The sequence below is a fragment of the Antechinus flavipes genome, chromosome 2 (genome assembly GCF_016432865.1).
Source record: "Antechinus flavipes isolate AdamAnt ecotype Samford, QLD, Australia chromosome 2, AdamAnt_v2, whole genome shotgun sequence".
NCBI classification, from domain to species: Eukaryota; Metazoa; Chordata; class Mammalia; order Dasyuromorphia; family Dasyuridae; genus Antechinus; species Antechinus flavipes.
Genome location: NC_067399.1, coordinates 132,447,849 through 132,466,029, shown reverse-complemented (window position 1 = coordinate 132,466,029; position 18,181 = coordinate 132,447,849). Strand labels below are relative to the sequence as shown.

The following is an 18,181-nucleotide window of genomic DNA, read 5'->3' as shown; positions in this document are numbered from 1 at the left end:
AGTAAATCCAGTGATTAGTTTAAGCAGATACTTTAAATATGGAAATCCACTGAATTTCAGGTAAAGCCCCAGAGGGCTTTAAAAGTGAATTGCTAAATGTTGATTAAATGTAAATGCTACCTGGGTGAGGTTGGTTAAGGGAAATTACCAGGGAGACTCTAAAGGAAGCATAGAAATTGACAAAGTTGTTAAAGGTAAATATTTTCCCCTTAGGAATTCAGGTAAAGCATGAGAGAACTTTCAAATCTTGAATCACTGTTACAAGGAAAAATAATTAGGCTATCCTGTCTTTGAAGATAAGATGATGGCTTTAGGTCACCCCACCTTAAGGCTAGCAGCTAAATAAATTAGTAACTAAAGGTGGCAAATCAGGCTGAGAGAGAACACATTAAGAATATTATATATTTAATATACAACAAAATAAACAAAAAATGGAGGGAGAATTGACTGAGAAATTCTTCCCCTGTAGACATCAAAAAATCTTGAAAGAAAGGGACAAGGAAAGAAAGGATTAGTTGATACCAAAACAATGCTTCTAATTAGCAAAGAGGGAAGAAAGGAAACAGAGAACATTTAAAAATTTGTAAAATTAACTGCAGGTCTTTAGAAACAATGTTTAGTCCTTTGTAAGTGGAGGGTAGGGTGAAAATGGGGTATTCTATCTATGTAAGTACTGATATTGGATTAATTTTATTTAAGTTCCATCCCTTCCTTATTGATAATATAAATAATATTGCAGAGCATGATAAAGAGAGATAACATGGAATGGGGATGGGAGTGGGTAGGAGAACAGGCTTTAGTGTCACTCAGTAAAAACTGAAACAATGATTAAGCTCTTTCTTTGTGCCAGGCAACATGCAAGATGCTATTCTCCAGGAGCTCACTGTCTAATGGAGCAGAAAACATTAAGAAACACACATGTATATGTGTATATATCATGTATGTATACATGCACACACATACATTCATACATTCACATATGTCCACATATAATTGGAAATAATCGACAGAAGTAAGACACTAAAAATTAAGGAGGCTGGGAAAAAGGTTTCCTGACAGGGTTTTAGCTGAGAATTGAAGCCAGGAGATGGAGATGAGAAAGGAGGGAATTCAGGAAGACTTGGATTCAGATTCGGCTCTGATACATACTGAAAGGGACCTCAGAGATCACTTAGTCCATTCTTCTAATTTTACAGATGAGGAAACCAAGACAAGGATGAAGTGATTTTGTCCAGCATAACATATGTACCGTCAGAGATGGAATTTAAACCAAAAAGTACTCTGAGTCCCTCTCTGTAATCAAGATCATTCTAAAAATTCTTAAGTTTCAGTCTGGTTGTGGAAAAGTTTCCATATCATAGAATATGAAAAAACTGAATATTATCACCTTATTTAATTTATATGCTGCGGACATCATGCAAAAAATGCCAGACTGGTTGAATCAGTATTAAGGCTTCCAGGAGAGAAATAATCTCAGATGAAATAGGAGAGTGTAAAAACTAGCTTAACAAGCTTAACAAACAAAACAAAACAAAAAATCCCTCAGAACCTGGCAATTGGTCCCATTAATTCTTGGCAAATAGGAGCAAAAGAAATAGAAGCAAAGTCAGACTTTATATTCTTGGGCTCAAAGATCTTAGCAGATGGCAACTACAGCTATAAAACTTAAAGGTGCTTGCTAGTTGGAAAGACAGCTATGGCAAATCTGGACAGCATACTAAAAAGAAGAAGTATCACGTTGCTGACAAAGGTCCATATACTCAAAGCTATGGTTTTTCCAATAGCAATTTACAGCTGTGAGAGTTGGACCATAAGGAAAGCTGAGCACTTCAGAATCAACATTTTTGAATTTGAATTTTGGTACTGGAGAATTTTTTTGAGGGTCCCTTGGACAGCAAGGAAATCAAATCAGTCATTATTAAAAAAAAAAAATTAATTCAGGCTATTCATTGAAAGGTCAAATACAGAAGCTGAAGCTTAAGATGGAACTTGAGAAGTTGAAACTCATTGGAAAAGACCCTGATGCTGGGAAGTGACTGAAGGCAAAAGGAAAAGGAGATGGCAGAGGATGAGATAGAGTGTCATGGAAACAGTGGACATGAACTTGGACAGACATCAAGAAAATAGTAAAAGACAAAACTGGAGTGCTATGGTCTTCTCATTGCTATCTGTAGCCTCATAGAGCTCAGCACCTTCTCTGATGAAGGTATGTCATGCTGGGCGGTCCTGTGCCAGTGTCCACAACACCTGACTGAATAGTAGAAAAGTAGTTGAGAAATTTATGACCAGAGACAGGTCAGTGATCATGACTAGTGTGAGAATTTCTTCAGAGGTTCTTTTTTTTTTCTTTGAAATATGTTTACTTTTTGCATTCCTTTTCTAAAAAAATAATTTATTTTCCCCAGTTATGTAAAAACAACATTTTTGGGAGGAGGGGGGTTATACATGTATATTCATTTGTTTTATATGTTTCCTTATGAGTCAGGTTGGGAGAGAAAAATCAGAATAAAAAGGAAAAACCATGAAAAAAAAATAGCATAATAGCTGATTTACATTCAGCCTCCATATTTCTCTCTTTAGATGTGAGTGGAATTTTCCATTCAAAGTGTATTGGGATTGCCTTGGGTCACTGAACCACTGAAAAGAACTGTCTGTCATATTTCATCATCACACAATGTTGCTGTTAATGTGTACAATATTTTCCTGGTTCTGCTCACTTCATTCTGTATCAGTTCATGTAAATCTTTCCAGGCCTTTCTAATTTTATAATAATATCCCATTTTCATATACCAGAACTTATTCAGCCATTCCCCACTTGATGGGCATATACTCATTTTCCATTTTTTTGTTATCACAAAAAGGGCTGCTACAAACATTTTTGTATATGTGGGCCCTTTCCCCTTTTTTATACTCTCTTTGGAATACATTTTTGAATTTGAATTCCGGTACTGGAGATTTTAAAGATTTTTCCCTTGGACAGCAAGGGGATCTCATTAGCGACACTGTTGGATCAAAGGATATACAGTATGATAGCCCTTTGGGCATAGTTCCAGATTGCTCTCTAAAATGGCTGGATCAGTTCCCAACTCCACCAACAATGTGTCAGTGTCCCAATTTTCCCACATCCCTCCAGCATTTATCATTATCTTTTCCCGTCATAGCCATAGATGTGAGGTGGTATCTCTGAGTTGTTTAAATCGGCATTTCTTTAATTAATAGTGATTCAGAACATTTTTTTCATGACTACAGATGGCTTTAATTTTGTCTGTGCATCTCCTCTCAACATTTGTCAGTTGGAGAATGATCTGGGAGGAACTCACCTATCAGAGGAGGCAAGCATCAGAAAGTTGGTGGGGCCGAGGTGGCCTCTGGGATAAGTATAAACCATTTGGCATTTAATACTCTACAATCTGGCTCCAACCCTTCTGAACCCCAAACCCATCATTTCCCTTCACACATTCTATAGTCCAGTCAAACTTGTTCAACCATGTGCGACTCTTCGTGACCCCACTTTCTTGACAAAGAGTGGTTTGCTATTTGCTTCCCCGGCAGACAGAGGTTAAATGACCGCCCAGGGTCACCCCCTCAGTGAGTATCCAAGGCTGGGCTGACCTCATCTTCCTGATTCTGGGCCCAGCGCTTTCTGCGCTGAGCCATGCATCAGGCAGCCCATCTCCTTAGAACATTTGCCCACCATCTCCTGTCCCAGTGGATTTATGCTGTTCCCAGCATACTTTTGTTCTCACTTCTACCATTTAGAACCCCTGGCTCCCTCTAAGGCTCAGAATAAGCACATTTTACTGTTAGTCTTTCCTGATAACTCAGTCACAAATGCCCTCCCTACCCTCCAATCGCCTTATATTATTTGGTATCTACTTATATATGTACTCTCCTATAGGAGCTCCTAAAGAAACTGGCTCATTTTGTATCTTTAGGGCCTACTCTAGTAGGTTTAATATATTCCTGTGGTCTGGTTTAGCATTTAGGCCAGTCATTTAAACTCTGAACCTGTTTTCCTGCCTCAAAATTCTCTCAGTACTCCAGTTCCTTCATAATATGGATTCAGTCTAATTGCACATAACTTCCCTTCCCCCACCTCCAATCCATATTATTACTTCTCTCCTCCAATGGCTGGTCCTCTCATCTCTGCTTCGCCTTTTGCCCTCCCCAAAACCCTTACCTTCTCCACCTCAATATCCTTTCTTCCTTTCTGCTGGGGCTGTCTCTTTTCTCATGATACACTGCCAGTTCTCTACTTTGCATAGATTACATTTCACCCTCCATTATCCTTTCCTTATTTGAATATGTGTCTCATCTCCCTAGTTTGGCCTCCCACACAGAACTCTGAAGGTGGGAGTAGCCAGAAGAGACTGGTCTTTTCCAGATAGTTAATGAGGGAGTTTCCAAACACTCATAAAGTATGAATGTTTCCCTAAATATTATCTTGTGCCATATTCTTCACTGGAAGTTGGGGGCAAAAGCCCTGCAGTAACTGACATTTTTCAGAATTGCCAGTATCTTCAACCAGGATAACCAAAGAGTAGCAGGCTGCCTTTCCACAGGATAGACAAAAAAAGTTTATTTTTAAAATACACTTTCTCAATTAAATATAAAATTCCACAAACTGATGAGAATTCTTTTCATGAGAAGTAGAGTGATATAAAGTAAAAAGAATTATGTTAGACATAAAACATGTGGGTAGGTCACTCAACAAACTAGTAAGAGCTTACTACAGAGGCCAGCACTGCTAAGTGATGAGGCTACAAAGAAAAGCAAAAAAAAAAAAAAAAAAAAAAAAAAAAAAAAAAAAAAGCATTATAGGAGCTTATAGATCAATGAGGGAAAACATGGAAATAACTGTGTACAAACAAGATAGAATAAATGGGAGCTGATCTGTGAGGGAAGGTACTAGCCATAGAGCTAGTTAGGAAAAGGTCTTTTGTAGAAAGTGGTTTATGAAAGTGGGCTCTTTACAGAATAATGGAACTGAAAAGAGCCTTAGAAATTCAGTGAAATTATCTGTTTACAAATGAGCCACGTGAGACCAACATCCACCAGTATTTCTGTCACAACATGGATTAAGCCAACTGCCCCTCCTCCTTCCAACATTAAGGGCCTTCCTAGGTATTAATTTTCTTTAAAGACAACAAAACTGTCCCTGCACCTGGACTGGGCCCTATTCTTTCTGTGAGAGAGCTTCCTGTTGAATTCGAGGAGTTAAGAAGTCTTGCTCACATGAAATGTGGGCCTCTTAGATGTGGTACATTTCTGGAAACCATATCTGTCATTACACTCTGTCTCTGATGACTCCATTCAGCATCCAAGAAGTGAAGTGGTCTATTTGTTTATAAATCTCCTCACTTAGGGCAAAGTAAACCACCACATTTTGTCTCAATATTGCACCTTAGCTACAAAGTTCTAGTTTTCGCCCCACCACTAACAGAACTAAACATATTCCCCAAGGTGAATTAGTCTCAGAGTTAGGCTCTGAACACAGAGGTCTTCTAAGTTCAAGATTATTTAAGCCATATGACCCTGGACTCTTTAAAGATCTGAATTTCAGTCTTTTTATTATTTAGCAAAACAGAATAGTGTTATCTAAACTACCTTACCTTTCTGGATATTTGGGAAGAAAGTGGCAATTTATAGTTTTATAGAAATGTGACTTTTGGTGTTCTAATTGGAATTGAAAAATAGAGCTAATTAAAAAATAGAACTCCTAACTTTTGTCATATTCTGAGATAAAACAACTTGTAAGCAAAGAAACAACTTTCAACAGTGATAAACAGTTTTTATTCAGGCAATGAAACATGAAAAAAATATATTAGTACTTATTATAATAATTTCATTTGTGTAAGTATAACTCTTACAAATATTTACCTGACATATAAAAAGGGAAATTATTGTACATATAAAATTTATGTAGATGATCATTACATATACAATGCAATCTTGGTAGGAGTCAAGCAGCTTTCACTCCTCCCTATGGGAGGGTAATCAATCACTCACTGTATGGCAGTCACAGGGGCACAGCGGAAGCAGGTGTGCAATTAGGATGGTCACTTATTGGCACATATTACTATATATGGAAATCTATTGGCAATGTACTCGTGCTGACAGCAACACTGAGGAACATACTGGCACCTTTGAGAATTAAAAGGGGCATTTGTATTCTACCACAAGGAAGAAAAGACTCCAGGTTAAATTTAGTTAAGACCTGGGGGGTTGGTTTAGAGTTCCAATTCTTAAGTCTACAAGATCATTTGAGCTCTCAAATAAATACAGAAGATTACAGTTATTAGCCTGGGAACTCCATGAGAGCAGGAACTATCTAAATTTTGGATCTTCCCCAGCACTAACACACACTTCATGTTTGTCAAAGTGATTTAACAATTTGATGGGCAGAGAACTTTAAACAGATTTTTAGATACCACTTCAGGCAAAGGGCAATGCAATCTTTAATAGCTCTAAAAAATAAACACTAATTCAAAATAGAAGAATGACTTAGCTGCATGCTGGTCTCCATTTACATTTAGATTTTAGGATGCCACAGGTCTAAAATGGTGCACTTAGCATCCGTGAGATGAGATGCCCACATAAGCCTGTCAACTTATAGTCACTAAATCATATTATAGCTAATAAATCATTCCATAGGAGTCTTGCTTGTCCAAGTCTGACTGCAGGCTGACAAGGCAAAGCAAAAAAGGAATTGCCTCTGGATGACAAGCTATGAACACGTAAGACATTGTGATTGTTAGGGAGAGAGTTCACTCATTGCTCAAGGACAATGTCCCTAAAAAGAGCTTTACCAATTCTAGAATATCATTTCTCAAAGCAGACCCTGCAGAAGGGATGGAATTCAACAACAGACTCAGGAAGGGGGTTAACCTAAAACTAAAAAACAAAAATAAAAACCAGCATTGTGCCCAGGGACTAGCAAACCTGCCTATACCTAGACTGATCAGAACGGTCATGTGACTGAAGTTGTGTCTGTTAGTGCAAATTCTTCTAGATGGGTGATTATTGCTCTACTTCTGCAGAGGATGTGAGGTTCTGCTAGATGTGGAAGCCTGTAATTCTGTGACTATTTACTTGTATACAAAGGGAATGGCAAAGTATGTTATTGCCTTTAAGGGAACAATTAAGCTTTAGAGCCTATTGTGTGTGCATCTTTCTAACCCTGTTACTGGACCCACAGAACAGGCCTTCTACACTCCTTCCTGTAATTACCTGAGGTGGATGTTTGATCCACAAAACATAAAATTGTTACATTGTCAGTTTGAGACAGTCAATGAAAATTTTCTTAATACTGTGAAGGTAAGAGTAATTCTTCAAAAAAAAGCTTAAAATTTCATTCTTTTAAAATAAAAAAAAAAAAATAAAGAAAAATAGAAAAGGTGAGAAACTTAAATATATGGCACAATCCTGGGTAAGACAAGAGCTTAGGACAAGAGCTATCTCAAGAAACCAGAGGTCACTGTAATCTGCAGCTATTTTAAGGACTTTGTCTTGTGAACTACAGTGAAAAGAGAGGAAATGGAAATATGCTGGGGTTCTTCCTACTCCCCGGGGTCACAATGATTCTAAAGGCCAACGATTCTATTTAAGAGACCTATTCATCAAAACTGAAGATTTGGGCTTAGATTCTGCTATGGGATTTACTTATACTGTGTGTCTCAAAAATCTTAGTGTCATTCTAAGCTTTACTTTAATCAAAGTAAATCAAAGCTTTAATTTAATAGCTATAAAAATATCTAAACATGATTTCGTAGCTATTAAAATTTAAAACTGCACTAAGACTTTTGCATCAGCCTGTATTTTCAAAGCAAATGGGAAAGCTTAATACTATCTTTAAGGAAATCATTCAGCCTAGTATACCTTTGTGCATCATTCTGAGTCTGTGTATGAACTCAAATCATTAGTATTGGGAATATATAGTTTCTAAATGTCAATGTGGGAGATGAATGACAAAGGTAGGATGGACTAGATGGGAAGGAGACTAGGTTGAATTGAGGAAAAACTCAATCCAAGACTTCACCCAAAAATAAAACTGAATTCTGCAGCACTTTGGGATGCTTCCAAAACCCTCATTTTTCACTGTCATGTGTTTCTGAACTTCCTAATTTGGGCCAGGGTTGAAGAGAGCTAGCAATGCATCTCTCAATATTTCCAGGCCAATAGTGCAGAACAAGGGGTTTGAGTATAGGTCAGTTATGCAGCCAGATTTCAAGGCATTTCTCCAAATAAAGCAAAACTCTGGAAAGTTCACCATCACTGACAGCTACTGTCCAATCTTGACCCCATGGGCGGAAAAAGGCTAATTTCTACCATGAGGCATCAGATATTCCAACGAAAATAATTTTAGACAAAAATAGCTACACTTTGGCAAAGTCAACTATATATTTCTTAAGAACCAAAGGACAAAGTCTTGCTTCTACTTCCCAAGCATTCTACAAAACATTCTCAAAGTCTACTGCAAAAGTGTCTCGGGGTGACAGAATAGAGGGGCCCCAGCACTTTTTTTTCCCAACTGGACATTTAAATACTTACAAGAATATAGTTTCTTGAGCTCTCAACTATGCTTAAGGTGAGAGACAGGCTGTTATTACCCTAGGGAGTACAAGAGTTGCTTTATGCTCCCAAACTCAATGTACTTCACTTTGCCCAGGCTATCATTTCATGTTTGGGCAGATGCCTAGGGTACTTAAAGGATTGTCCTACCAAGTGTTAACTTTCAGTGCTATTGGGACATTGGTGAGTAAGTATTAGTCAACAGTTGAAATATGAAGTCTTTAAGAAAATGGGGCCCTTTCACATTTTCTGCACTGCACCTCCATTTGCTAGAATCTATATACAATGGCAACCAGAGCTGCCTGCTAATTTGTATTCCAAAAGGGGATTGTCATCATCAATATAACACATAGCACTAGTGCTCTTTGGCTACTAAGAGACCGTGAATACACGATCCAGTTGAAACTGCTACGTGTGCTTCATGTGTAGGACAGACTGAGAGCAAACAAACAGACATGGACACTTTCTATCTACACTTTCTATCTATGTTGGCTAGCAGCAGAAAGGTTCTGTAAACTTTCCCTTTTCCTAAATGCCTAGATTATTTTCACAGAGGGTTTTAGAATCATAGTTCAAAGAAGAAACCAATGTGTTATTCCACTGCTTGTAATGTGCAACAAAAATCCCTTTAAACTTCAATAATTGTTTTCAAAAGACTAAATGATTGTCCTAAATTAATCCCAAATTATTTTTTTCTTTTGTTGTTGTTTTTGTTCTTTAATTTTTTTCCCTTATTGCTGCACAAAGTGTTATCCTAAAGGCTTTCAAAAGCAACCAATTCTGGGAGCTTAATAGGATTCTCAGTTTTCAAAGAAATACTGAGTTATGACTGAAGAGTATGGAACTCATGTGAAAGGTGTGTGATAAAAAGATATGTAAATTTTGGATTTATGGAAGGCCTCCACTGCTCACTGCAAAAGTTGGATCATGCAACAGCATTAATATTACAGTATGACAATCACCATATACTCAAAATACTGCACATTATCACTATGAAGTCCTTGAAGGTAATAGGTTCAAGCAAAAACAAGTAATTCCAAAGGGCTACATGGATTTGGCTTAGCTATAAGGAGGGGAATTCACTGGCATTGGATTAAACACTCCTATCCAGAAGCCAATGGGATGAATGGATGTTGACCCTCCTATTTATATAAAAGGCAAAAATAATAATAATTGTCAAAACAGATTTTCCCCCTACAATTTTAAAAGTAGCATAGAAGTAGTTTTTTTCCTTCAAACAGTAATATAAAGGGTGCTGAGTCTCAGAGCACTTTATGTATAATTTCTTTTTAACTTCTCTAGTTTTGCTAAAAATCTAGTATTGGAAGTCTTTTGGAACCAGGCATGTCAAATAAAGCAAAACATGCTTGATCCTTCAAGCTATTCTTCAATTCTGGTCTTTCCAGTGTTAAAATTTGGTACAGGGTTTTACAGGAGAATGTTATATATCTATTCTGAAATATTAAGAAATTAGAATGCATTTTTTCCCCTAATTTCTCCTATGCTTTCCCACAAGGTAGTGGTGGTAAGGGAGAGGCTGTAATTATTTTCTACTTGGATTATCTAAATTTTTTCTAAGGGAATTTGATTTGCACAATTCAAATGAAAATGTAATTTCTTTAAATTAAAAAAATTAATTTCATATTTTTATTTCCAGAAAAGGGTCACCCAAACCTGCACCACATGTATCTATTAAGAAAAACTGGTACCAACTCAAACTAATACAGTTACTTTAGAAAGAGTAAATGCTTGTCCTCACTCTTGGCAAATCACTGATAGAAGATAGCAATAAAGTAGAATGGTAACAGAAACTACCAAAGAAGGGATTCTGTTCTTAACAGAGCATCTCCTTCCTGCTTCAGTGTGAATTTTGAGAAAAGAAAGGAACCAGCTTCAAAGAAAACAGAAGCAGCCCTAACTGTTCAGAAGCCTGTCCCTGCTACAAGACCCTCCCAGGACATCTCCTAGACCCAAAACTTTGTTCTATGGTGTCCCTGAAGTGGGAGCAGCTCTAAATCCTTCAGAATAATCAGGTGTTCCCTCAGTAAGCAATGACCCCAACCTCTCCTCTCCTGACCTGAACAACAGATTAGATTTTCCCTTCAAATAAAAAACAATGTCAAAAGAACAAAGCTATGTCATCTTTAAAAAAAAAAAAAAAAAAGAACTAATTAGAAGGTAATTCCAATTGGAGGATGCAGAGGTCGTGAATTTGGGAAATAATACAGACCACAATCACCTACAAACTGGAAAGCCAAACCTACCAGCCAGCCTCCTGGTTTGCTGAACCTGACTACCAACAACTGAAAAAGGACTCCAGGGGTTGTCCTCCTGTCTTTTTTGTCTTTTGAGAGGGCTGTTGAGTCTGCAGCAAAGCTGAACGGGGAGCAGTAAGCATGTGCCCTTCTCTGCTATGGGGAGATTAATCTTGGATAAGGCAAAAATACTTGGGAGTCACAAAAAAGCAGCTGAGGGAGGACATGCTGGACTAACAGCCAGTCTTTCCCAGCTTTGCGATCAGCTCATCACATATCTTTGTCAGTTCTTCAATTTCTTGGTTCTGGAAAAAAAAAAAAAAGAAGATGGGTGTCAGAATATATAGTTGTATGGCTGGTAAGTTGGCTAGGTGGTCCTAGAGAGCCAACATCGTGGAACTGACCCAAATAGGCAGGAGTCAGCAGCAGCCCACCTCTGCAGACATCTGGTGAGGGGAAGGGCCTCTCAGATCACCTCCTAGTTAATTAGGTGACCATCTTATTTTCATTTAAAGGAAATAGAGGAAGCCTTTTCATTTTTTCTCTCAAATTTAATCTTGGTATCTTCCACAGATGTCCTCCTGCAGTGAACTGCTCTGGGGAGACTGCCAGGGGAAGGCAAGCTCTGACAAGCCCAGCAGGAAAAGTTCCAAGAAGGGAATGATGATGATCATCATCCACCACCCAAGGATCAACTGAATTAGGTTTGAGAGAAGCTCATCACTAGTTTACTGACCACCAAGCACTTAATTTTTTTGTCTTTCTACAGAAACTATTTATCATGGTTTGGTGGGGCTGGGAAGTGTGCTGTGATATGTATTGGTGGCAAAACACATATAGAAGAAATCTCAGATTCCTGAAATAGTGACATAATTGAAACAAAATGGTTAAAGCAAAAGATATCTTAACATTATGACTGATCTTTCTTTTAGAAAAAAATTCTAGAATGCATTTGAGAAAATACTTTGAAAACTGCATTTCAATATATTTATTGATTTCTTTTATAATACTATATATTTTGTATATTTAAAAATATCATCTTGTAATGGGGCATCAGGTTCACTCCTGATCTAGAACTCCTGGTCTAGACTCTGTATATGCTGAATTGCTAGGGAACCTACCCAAACCACTGGAAAGGAACCTTCCCCGTCTCATACCCAGTAACCCAAAAGAAATCTTTACCTTCTGTTGAAGGGCTCTTTCTAGAGACTCCACTTTCATTTGCTCTTTTCTGAGGCCAGCGTGGAGAGCTGCACTCTCAGCTTTGGCTTTTGTCCGAACCTGAGCGATCTCTTCGTTGGCTCTATGGTGTGGAAATTGAATGAAAAGGGAAAAGAGGGCACAGGGATTAGGCACCAGGCACAGTCAAAGGGCCTCTGCACTAGTAGTCAGCCAGCACTCACAGGATATGGAAGAGAACAGACCGAAAACACCAAAACCCGAAGACTTCCTCACTTGGTAAATTCCTACCCATCCCATAAAATCCCAATTCAAACGCTACCTCCTCCAGTATGATGTCCCTGATTTCCCTAAGGACTTAAAAGTTCAGCATTAAAAGCCATGACCAATCCAAAAATCAATCATAAAAGAAGTGTCCTTGAAATGATAATCTGAGCCAAGGAAAAATGATTTATATTAAAAAAAAAATCAATTAATGTACGGCTTCCTTCAAGTAATGCTGATTCTACATAAAGCAACAGGCATGGGGACAACAAGAGGGAAGGCTTAGTCATACCCAAAGTTAAATTCTTCCTAATTCACTTCTTACCCGTGTGGCGAGAAACTTTTGTAAAGGAGATACTTAGAAGACTGTACCCAGGATGATAGTTATGCTGACGGGACAAAAAAATTCACAACTTAAACCCTTCAGCTACAAAACATTCTTGCTCCTGCCCACCTTTCCCATAATATTCCAAACAAGGAAAGTCATGTTGATAAATTCTCACTTGTCTAGTTTTTCTTCCGCATGGAGTTTCAAGGCCTGGTAGCGCTGCTCCTCTTGTCTGACTCGAGTTAAGTAGTCTTGAGCACATTTTTTCAAAGCCTCTTCATTCTGTTCCAAGGTGGGAATTTAAAATCAAAAGAACATGTTACTGCTTCTCTTAGTGTTCTCTGTTCTCTTAGAACCCATAACAGGTTCTTCAAGATGCAGGTGGGTGCCTGGCACTAGGTAAGCATTTAACAAGTGCTTTTTCATTTATTGAATTAAACTTTATGAATTAAATAAAACTAAGACAAAAGACATTTAAATGATTTGTATGTTCAAGATACTTATTCAAAGTCTCATTACAGATGAGATACATTAGACAAGGCCTCTCTTAAAAGCGTACATACATTTAGTTTGCTGTTTTAAAAAAAATATGCATGTTTTGCTACAGCACAAACTCCTGGATAAGAACTGGAAATCTTAATTTATAATTATAATTTATAAGATGGTCTTAATTTTAAATTTATAAAGTAATTAAATTTTATTCCTCTTAAAAATATCATACAACATACCCCACTACACACTTAAGTACTCCTCTAGCATCTACCTGAGGTGTGGCAATAACTTTGGCCAAAAATATGCCAATAGAATGCCAGTTGTGGTAAGATGGCACAAACCCGTAACAAACATGCATTATTTGTTATGAACACATAGATCATTGATGCAAAACAAATTCCCTCATTAGCCATGTCAAAAAAAATACCATGTCTCAATCAGGCGGTAGGTGGTTTGTTTTATCACAAATTCTCTGGTACTGTAGTTGGTTATTATACTAAAATATTCTTAATGCTCAGGAAATATAGAAATTGCTGTTTCTTCTACCAGTCTCCAGACTAAATAGGCTCTTGCTCTCATTAGAGATGTTGGTCAGTCATACTCAAACAGCATCAAACATCTTTTATTAACTATATAGGAAGTATTTGTAGTTGCAAATTTGGCCACAACAATGATAAAATAAATGAAAAAAGAACTTAAAGGAGATTATAAAAGGCAATTCAAAGACCCAAGTGGGTAATCTATTTAAGAGGTTGGCCACTTCAAATGGAAAATGAAGGAAACATGAAGGAATAACCAAATAACCCTCCAGGTGTGACAAGGAAACAGAAAGGAAAAGGCACAGCACCTTCTTAAACCCTTCAAGGACACCCTTGAGGTTCTCATATCTCCGGAATAGATCAGACAGGGATCTCTCCACAGAGTTCAGGTCTGCCAGGGCCTGCTCCTTCTCCATAGTCAGCTGCTGGAGACTCTTTTGAGAGGTCATATTTGTCCTCTGCTCATCCTCTGTAAACATAAAGCAACAAAGTGAGGATGTTGGTGTGATCTCTTGCTTCAAATTAGTCTATAAATCTGATTAACAGGGAAGAAGTACTTCCCACAACTTTTCACAACTGTCAAAAGAGCCATCATGGACCTCCAAGGAAATCATGTAGAAACTCTATGTTGGAGTAGGAATCCCTGCTACAATATCCCAACAGACATGGTTATCTCAGACTCCCATTTTACTTGGGGGCAGTTCTAATTGTTTCAAGTGGACCTTTTTCCTTTATGACTTTCACCCTACTGCATATTCTCGCAGGACAAGCTTTTGGAGGCAAGTTCTCAAATTTTTTGTTTCAGGACCACTTCTCACTCTTAAAAATTATTGAGGATTGCCACTCCCTGAAAAAAAAAGATTTTTGTTTATACAGGTTATGTTATGAATATCATATTGGAAGTCAAATATCTGAATATGATGACAAAAAAGGTGTTGACTTCTCCTACCTCGTGAAAGTTGTCTCAGGAAACTTTAAGGGGTCCTTAGACCTTACTCTGAGAATTGTTGCCTAAAAACAAGACTAATCTCTATTCCACATGATACACTGGCAAATATTGAAAGACTAACAGGATAGGAACCATCATTTTTTTTCCCCCAGAAGTCCCTGTTTACTTTATCTGAGAGCTATGATCTCTTACAACAAGGGCTGAAAGGGGACAAAAGTACAGTATTAGTGTTCTTTTGGAGAACATCAATGAGTTAGGGAAAGAACTTTTTTTAAACTCAATATAAATATTTCAAGTTATTCTTTTTTTTTTTTTTTTTAATTATAGGTTTATATTTACGAGTTACATGCATGGGTAATTTTACAGCATTGACAACTGCCCTTTTGTTCCAATTTTTCCCCTCCTTACCTCTATCCCCTCTCCCAGATGGCAGATTAATCAATACATGTTAAATATGTTAAAGTATAAATTAAATACAAGTAGATATGTCTAAACTGTTATTTTGCTGTACAAAAGAAATTGGACTTTGAAATAGTGTACAATTAGCCTGTGAAGAAAATCAAAAATGCAGACGGACAAAAATAGAGGGATTGGGAATTCTATGTAATGGTGCATAGTCATCTCCCAGAGTTCTTTCGCTGGGTGTAGCTGGTTTAATTCATTACTGCTCTATTGGAACTGATTTGGTTCATCTCATTGCTGGAGATGGCCACGCCCATCAGAATTGATCATCATATAGTATTGTTGTTGAAGTATATAATGAGCTCCTGGTCCTCCTTGTTTCACTTAGCATCAGTTCATGTAAGTCTCTCCAGGCCTTTCTGAAATCATCCTGTTGGTCATTTCTTACCAAACAATAATATTCCATAATATGCATATACCACAATTTATTCAGCTATTCTCCAGTTAATGGGCATCCACTCAGTTTCCAATTTCTGGCCACTACAAACAGGGCTGCCACAAACATCTTGCACATACAGGTCCCTTTCCCTTCTTTAAGATCTTTTTGGGATATAAGCCTAGTAGTAACATTGTTGGATCAAAGGATATGCACAGTTTGATAACTTTTTGAGCATAGTTCCAAATTGCTCTCCAGAATGGCTGGATGTGTTCACAATTCCACCAACAATGTATCAGTGTCTCTGTTTTTCCACATCCCCTCCAACATCCCGCATTATCTTTCCCTGTCATTCTAGCCAATCTAACAGGTGTGTAGTGATATCTCAGAGTTGTCTTAATTTGCATTTCTCTGATTACTAATTAATTAGAGCATTTTTTCATACAGCTAGAAATAGTTTCAATTTCTTCGTCTGAGAATTTTCTGTTCATATCCTTTGACCATTTATCAACTGGAGAATGGCTTGATTTCTTATAAATTAAAGTCAATTCTCTCTATATTTTGGAAATGAGGCCTTTATCAGAACCTTTGACCATAAAAATGTTTTCTCACTTTCTTGTTTCCCTTCTAATCTCGTCTGCATTAGTTTTGTTTGTACAAAAGCTTTTCAATTTGATATAGTCAAATTTTTCTATTTTGTGATCAATAATGATCTCTAGTTCTTCTTTGGTCATAAATTCCTCCCTCTTACACAGGTCTGGGAGGTAAACTATCCTATGCTCTTCCAATTTATTTATAATCTCATTCTTTATGCCTAGGTCATGAACCCATTTTGACCTTATCTTGGTGTATGGTGTTAAGTGTGGGTCAATGCCTACTAATGGGAAAGGACTTTTGAAAATGTTAATGCAGTGATGAAAAATGTTTTCCACCATCAGAGAAAGACCTGACATGTCTGATTATAGAGTGAAGTATATTATTTTTCTCTTTGTTTCAAATCTTTCTTGTTTATTTATTTTTTTTATGTTCATAATTTTTTTAAATTTAATTTTATTTAATAATAACTTTGTATTGACAGAATCCATGCCAGGATAATTTTTACACAACATTATCCCTTGCAATCACTTATGTTTCGTAAATCTTTCTTGTTTAAAATGACATGTTTTATATAATTGCACATGTATAACCTATATCAGATTATTTACTTGTCTCAGGGAGATGGAAAGAAGGGAAGGATAGAATTTGGAACTCAAAAACCCCCCAACAAATGTTTAAAATTTTTTTTAACATGTAATTGGGGAAATACAATATTATTTTTTAAAAAAGAAAAGAAAGAAAACATTTGACAAGTGGAACATTTAGTGAAAGGTCACTGTGGAATTAGGTAGTTTCTGTCTCACTTAGCATTCTGGTCTGAAATCTACCCCTAATAGGCTAATGGCTCATATTTGGAAAGCAATTTCCTTCTTACCAATCATTTGGGCAATTGTTTTTTCATATTCAGCCACAATTTTCCTAAATAAAAAGAAAACAGAAATTTATTAGGCGAGTTTTGTGTTTCCAAATGTACATTATGTACATCATTCCTAGCACATAATACTCCATTGTTCTCCATGCCTAGAATCTCTTCCCCTTCTTTATCTCTGCTTTCTGGCCTTCTTCAAGTCTTAGTTAAAATCCTAACTTTCAAGAAATCTTTGCCATTCATCCTTAAGGTGAATGCCTTCTGTCTGACACTATCTTTCGTCTATCCTGTATATAGTTTAACTGTACTGTTTTCAAGCTGTCTCATCTATCTGGATGTGACCTCCTTGAAAGCAGTCTGTTTTTGTCTTTGAATCCCCACCTCTGCCAACACTTAGCACAGTCAGGCACATAGGAAGAATAAATGGTTTTTGAATTGAAATAGTAATCTGCACAGATATTGAGTTTCAACTAAGTCACCACTATGAACCTAATATGATACAAGGTTATTTCAGATTTATGCTGTCAATGTATAACAGCCTTGGTTACAATTTCAGAGTATCACAGAATTTTTTTTACTTATCCATGTTTTGCTCATTGTTGCAAATGGTCTTTCAGTTCTCACTGCACCTTTTCCAGGAGGGGAAGAGATAACAGAAATCAACCTGTTTTGCCCTTTCTTAGCACTTACAGTCAAACTGGCTCGTGGGGAAGGGATTTGAAGTTAAAGTGCATTTTGAAAATGTTTTTTATGGATTTGATGTTCTCTCTCTCCCCCACAACAGAGACATAATAGAGTAAGTCTTAAGGGAGTTTCCCCTTAGTCTGCATGTCTTTTACATATGTTTGTATGTAGTGATGCCATTCTGTTTATACAGAGCTCTGACTTAACACAAATCACATAGTGCTCCTTGACTGCATAATCACCAACTGACAACCAAATGCCATGGCGGCCAAGCTCTCATTTTGGAGACAAGGATACAGAGACTCAGAGGCCCAGGAGAGGGGAAAGAGTCCTCATCAGCTAGTGAATGGCTGAGCCAGGCTGTCTAGTGTTCCTTCCATGGAGGTTTCTCTTTGGCTGAATAGAAGCAAAGTTCTTTCCAGCTAGAGTCTAAGCATGGCTCTGAGTTTCAGTGTATGGTTGTGTATGTAGCAAGGTGAAAAGAAAACTGGCTCTGTCAGCAATACGACTTGGGGTCCCTTGATGCCTTTGAAAAAACTACTTACCTACCACATGCCTTATTATTCTCATATGTATTCTCATTTAAAAATAAGGCTTTTAGGTCTTTTCCACTTTTA

The 18,181-nt window shown here is 37.3% G+C and overlaps 1 protein-coding gene across 6 annotated transcripts in view; it reads right to left on the bottom strand.

Moving 5' to 3' along the window:
* Positions 1-5,770: 5,770 nt before the first annotated feature.
* Positions 5,771-18,181, bottom strand: part of TACC1 (transforming acidic coiled-coil containing protein 1) — an 83,031-nt gene continuing 70,620 nt past the window's right edge. For all 6 annotated transcript variants that reach the window (XM_051975551.1, XM_051975553.1, XM_051975549.1 and 3 more), the window contains 5 exons: positions 16,887-16,930; positions 13,937-14,097; positions 12,773-12,879; positions 12,009-12,129; positions 5,771-11,131 (listed from right to left, as the gene is read on the bottom strand). In XM_051975551.1, coding sequence (XP_051831511.1) covers positions 11,060-11,131; positions 12,009-12,129; positions 12,773-12,879; positions 13,937-14,097; positions 16,887-16,930 — 505 coding nt within the window. In that variant the 3' untranslated portion in view covers positions 5,771-11,059. The remainder of the gene's footprint in view (positions 11,132-12,008; positions 12,130-12,772; positions 12,880-13,936; positions 14,098-16,886; positions 16,931-18,181) is intronic.